The sequence below is a fragment of the Macrobrachium nipponense genome, chromosome 2 (genome assembly GCF_015104395.2).
Source record: "Macrobrachium nipponense isolate FS-2020 chromosome 2, ASM1510439v2, whole genome shotgun sequence".
NCBI lineage: Eukaryota > Metazoa > Arthropoda > Malacostraca > Decapoda > Palaemonidae > Macrobrachium > Macrobrachium nipponense.
Window position 1 is genome coordinate 63,852,417 of NC_087201.1, and position 5,000 is coordinate 63,857,416.

At 35.5% G+C, this 5,000-nt stretch overlaps 1 protein-coding gene across 3 annotated transcripts in view; it reads right to left on the reverse strand.

The window, feature by feature from the left end:
* Positions 1-5,000, reverse strand: part of LOC135220652 (roundabout homolog 3-like) — a 199,466-nt gene that overhangs the window by 47,697 nt on the left and 146,769 nt on the right. For all 3 annotated transcript variants that reach the window (XM_064258001.1, XM_064258000.1, XM_064257999.1), the window contains 2 exons: positions 1,847-1,977; positions 715-874 (listed from right to left, as the gene is read on the reverse strand). In XM_064258001.1, coding sequence (XP_064114071.1) covers positions 715-874; positions 1,847-1,977 — 291 coding nt within the window. The remainder of the gene's footprint in view (positions 1-714; positions 875-1,846; positions 1,978-5,000) is intronic.

The window sequence follows — 5,000 nt, forward strand, 5'->3', positions numbered from 1 at the left end:
TAGAATGAAAGCATTTATTGGAGATATGCTGTGATATCTAACACTTTTTTTCGTCAAGATGTCCATTAACTATGAAATATGGGAAGTGGTAACATTTTCAGCACGAATGGATAGTTTGATCATATAATAAGATAAAGGTTCGTGAATGACGAAACAGTGAACGGGCTGCAAAACTTATGGCATTAATAATCCAGAAATACTGCGAAGACAAAACAGAAGTGAATGACTTGGTGTATGGACGAGGGTTGATGAGCTGTTGAAGAATATCTATCGGTGGTTCTGAACCTTTTTTGGCTCATGCATCTCTTCACCATATGTCAGAATGTCACTCCACCCCTTTCCAAAATTGTCTCCCTCAAAAGGTGAATCCAAATTATATACAGTATAATAATAACACAAACACAGCCTATCGGAGAGAAAGCTCAGCGTGACCTCTCAGTAGTGTGGACTGATGCACAATGCGTTTTGTGTGGTCCTAGAGCCAGTTTGAGCCTGTCAATCTGTGGTCACAATTCGGCCCAACTTCCCTGAAACTCTGAAATTCCTCCCTGAGCACTACAGAAGGTGAATGAGGCTATGATACTACAGTGACATAAAACTTAGAATGAGTATGTGACTGAAGCCTTACGTTTATCTAAAACCTCCACCTGTTAAGCCAAATGCCTCATGCATGAAAAGCACAAACACTTGCATTTATGAATGAAAGTTACTTACACATGACATTGAGTGAAGTAGGAGCGCTGGTGACTGTGTCAATGGAGTTCGTCACTCTGCACCGGTAATTGCCCATCGCGTGTCGACTGACTTTCTGCAGCACCAAGTTCTTCCCCTGTGCCAATACTCCCAGCTGCAGGTCCGTGTGTAGTTGCTTTCCCTTGAAATAGAAGTCGTTTTGTAAATATAAAAATAATATATATATAGTTACATAAATACACACATATATATGTATATATATATGTATATATATGTAGAGAGAGAGAGAGAGAGAGAGAGAGAGCATAGTTACACATATACGTGAAAGGTCTTATTTTATTCAATCATTGTCATGACATTCTAGTTTAAATAGACTAACTTCATTGCTTTCGATAAATTCCAGTTAAATTCGTCTTCTTCCCCTCATTTCATATAGGTTAACAAATGCACACAAAATAAGTGCCTTTACTTATATATATATATATATATATATATATATATATATATATATATATATATATATAATGTGTGCGTGTGTGTGCATATATGTCAATAATAGCGCGTGACAGTACATTTAGCCAAGGTCAGAGGAAGATAACACTAAAGCGCTTGATACTCCTTCTTTTACTTTTCCTGTGGCCTGGGCTAAATATATATATATATATATATATATATATATATATATATATATATATATGTATATATATATATATATATATATATATATATATATATATATATATATATATATATACCCACACACATACACACACACATACATATATGTATATAGATATATATCTTGAATTCACACATAAGCATTAACAAACGTGAAATGCAATTGTTGCGAACTTTAGGGCATGAGAAATGATTATTGTATGTTGATGTGTCATAGAAATTCCGGATAGGTATGTGTTTGTGTTTTAGTTAATGAATATACAAATACAGTAATACTCACACACACACATATATGTGTGTGTGTAAGTCTATACTTTTTGTATACTCGTATATACATTAATTCATGCACAGACATATTTCTGAGTGTAGGATCATTACACGTGTCATGCCCTGAAGTCCAGAACACGCATTTCACGTGCGCCAAAGCATCATGTGTGCATTCGAGACAACGGCTGTAGCTGGCGGATGTTGTTACCTCGTGGAGCCAAATGACTTTGGACTCCGGGGGATTTGCTTTGACGCTGCACTCGAAGTAGACGTCGTCTCCCTCTTTAATGTTGCTGGGGTCTAATGCAGGTGCCAATTTCGCCTCCACTTCAGGGGGAACTGCAAACAAACCGCGGAGCAGAATATCAGGAATTGCTCTGAATGCGTTTCATTCATCGCTGGCCTCACTATCTGACTGCAAGGATGTTAGCTGAGGGACAGTGGTTCTACTTGAAGGCCGTCCCGAATCTGAGTACATCCTAAATTTAGTTGACCGCCATTTAAAGCCTCCTCTGATTGAAGATGCATATTTAACTTAAGCGCATTCAAATATACAGAGCAGGTAAACGAAATATTTGAATCTTCTGACCACAGTTCATTCTTTAAATCATGTTTTACACTGTTATCAAAGAAATGAAATAGTACCATATAATCTGATTGTATTAATGTATGAGACAAAATCGAGAATCAAGGTAAATTATTTTTTTTGTCATATGATGTTAGTTTATGAGCACAGTATCTTGGGACCTTCTTTCCATTTTCTGAATTGGAAGGGATAAGGGTGATTGTATCAGGGTGCAAGAGAGATGTAGTAAGAAAGAGAGATGAGTGACAGAGGAAGTATAGTCCCTTACACCTATACTCTGTTTTTTTTCCATCTGTCCACCCGCCTATGGTGTGTACTTATGGTAACACTGTGTCCTGGGCTTTAGATAGTTACATTCAGTTTACACTCAACAATAATAATAATACCCTATTTCGAATATTAACGGTGTAATTTGCATACAGTAAATTATTAAAACACTTTTCAGATTCCTTTTATTTACCTAAAACTTACACATAGCGTAAATATTTAAAGCCCGGGATGCAGTGTTACCATGCAAAAACACCACAGGTGGATGGACAGATGGAAAAAAACAGAGTATAGGATATTGCCGTTGAAATTGCGAGTAGCAATGGTAAACCGCTTCATAAAAGTCATGGTTTCAAATTTTATAAAAGGACCAAGAAAGACAGACTTATTGAGAACATCTGAATCTATAAATACGTGGTTTAAAACAGGATGATTGCTATGACTGAAGTAAATGTAAATACAAATGACAGAGATGAAGAGGCTGAAAAGTTTGCAGCGCACAGACGGTAGGAGAAGGAAATGAACCGCACGTACAGACGTCGCTTAGTTGCTGGGAATAGTAGGGGCTCTGGGAAAGCAAGAGTTAAGTATTCTTGGGAAAGGGAAATAGCGACGAGAGAAGTTTGTTAGTTGGAGCGTTAATACAAGAAGCCAGGTAGAAAATTGCAAAAATCAATACAATGGTAAGAGGATGAACGGCTGCAGGTATCTCTCTTCTAGTTGCTTAAAGTGAAGGAAAGACAAAAGGCCACGTTACTGTGGCTGTGTGAACGAAGAGTTTTGAAATATGGCCATGAATGTGTTTTAAACAAGAGATGTGATGCGGATAGGAAATATACCTTATTTTTTTCATTTGCTTTCAGTTTTACACTTCGGCATTTTCTTTTGTCGGAGCGGATATATTGAGCTCAACCTTCGTGGCTTAGTCAGTCATAATAATAATAAAATAATAATAATAATAATAATAATAATAATAATAATAATAATAATAATAATAATAATAATAAAGATATTTAGAAAATTTAATAAGCTTTGATGCTGATTACAGTAAGGGCTGGGTTGTACGGAAGGATGGAAGAATAAAAGATGTAAAGGAATTTTTTGGAGAAAAACAACACGGGAAGGTCATTTGCAAGGAAGAAGAGAGACTTTGGTCATTACGGAGCAGGTGAGACAGGAAAAGTTGTAATCCAATCCAATTTGCGATGAGGTAATGTTCAAAAGTCTCTTGAGCGAAGTGTTGTTTTGGAGGAGCGTCAAAGAGCGGAGAAGCGATAAAAAGCGCGGCAAAAATAGACTGTCGGAAGGAAGTGAGGTTTTTGTGACTTTGGAAGTAGGTCAAAGAAGAGCCGTTGAACTGAATAATCGAAGGGGAGACGAGAACAATATAAAATTGACAATAATTGTCTAAAGGGTGATTGATGATGTAAAAAGAAAATAAAAAGTTTTTGTCTGAATTGTTAATGAAATTTTGCATTATAACACTGAGGGTGTATTCAGCATTAAAACAAGGCGCTTAAGTTGTATCTATTTGAGGAAAGATTTCCAAGAAACTAGATGGAGGACGTACTACCTCGTTTCGTACACGGAGTAATGTTTAAAAATGGAATTTTAATGAGGAATAGGGAAATTTTTGTGTTCGTTAGTAGCATATTTGTGAGAGTTGTTCGAAAATAAACGGAAAAATCCGTAGGCAGCATTATAACGTAGAGTACACTCACCAAAAGGGATTAGGTAAATAAGGCTATGTAGAAAATGTATAGTTTTCTATGGTAGCTTCTTGTAAAGTAAAGACAATGTCTAGCATACATTATGATTTCTTGAATGTTGCTCAAACAATTGTTTAGAGGACTGATGCTGGAAAATATATGTTGTGCAAAAAGTTATTTGAAGTGAAAGACAATCAATTATGCTACCAAATGACTGACATTGAATGATGAGAATGAAACAGCTGCAAAAACTGGCGAAAGTGTTAAAGAGTTTTGTCAAAGAAAGAATTAATACATAACGTTAATGACAATGATGCATGAATGCGAATAAAAACCTTATAGCTATAAAATTAAAGGCAATTTCTCATGACTGAAGATAGAAATGCTTGAATTTTATATGTGTGACGGAATGTTACTGATCATAATAGAGAGAAATGTCAGTTGAATGATGGAGTAGGTGAATTAAAGAAAAGAAATACAGTTATGTAAATGTGATGAAATAGAAGGAGTGATATTGAATGGATACATACATACATACATACATACATACATACATACATGACATACGTACGTACGTACGTACTTTGATTCAGATATACACACGCGTTTAAGAAAACACATATATCATGTATATATACATGTATATATAAATGTATAGATATATGTATATATACATACATACACACGTGATATGTATGTATACAAACATACGCATGTGTATGAATTAAACGCTGAAAAAATAACTGCATAGATATCTTTGCAGTGTCTAGACATGGGAGACCCCTGTCAATTATCGTTCA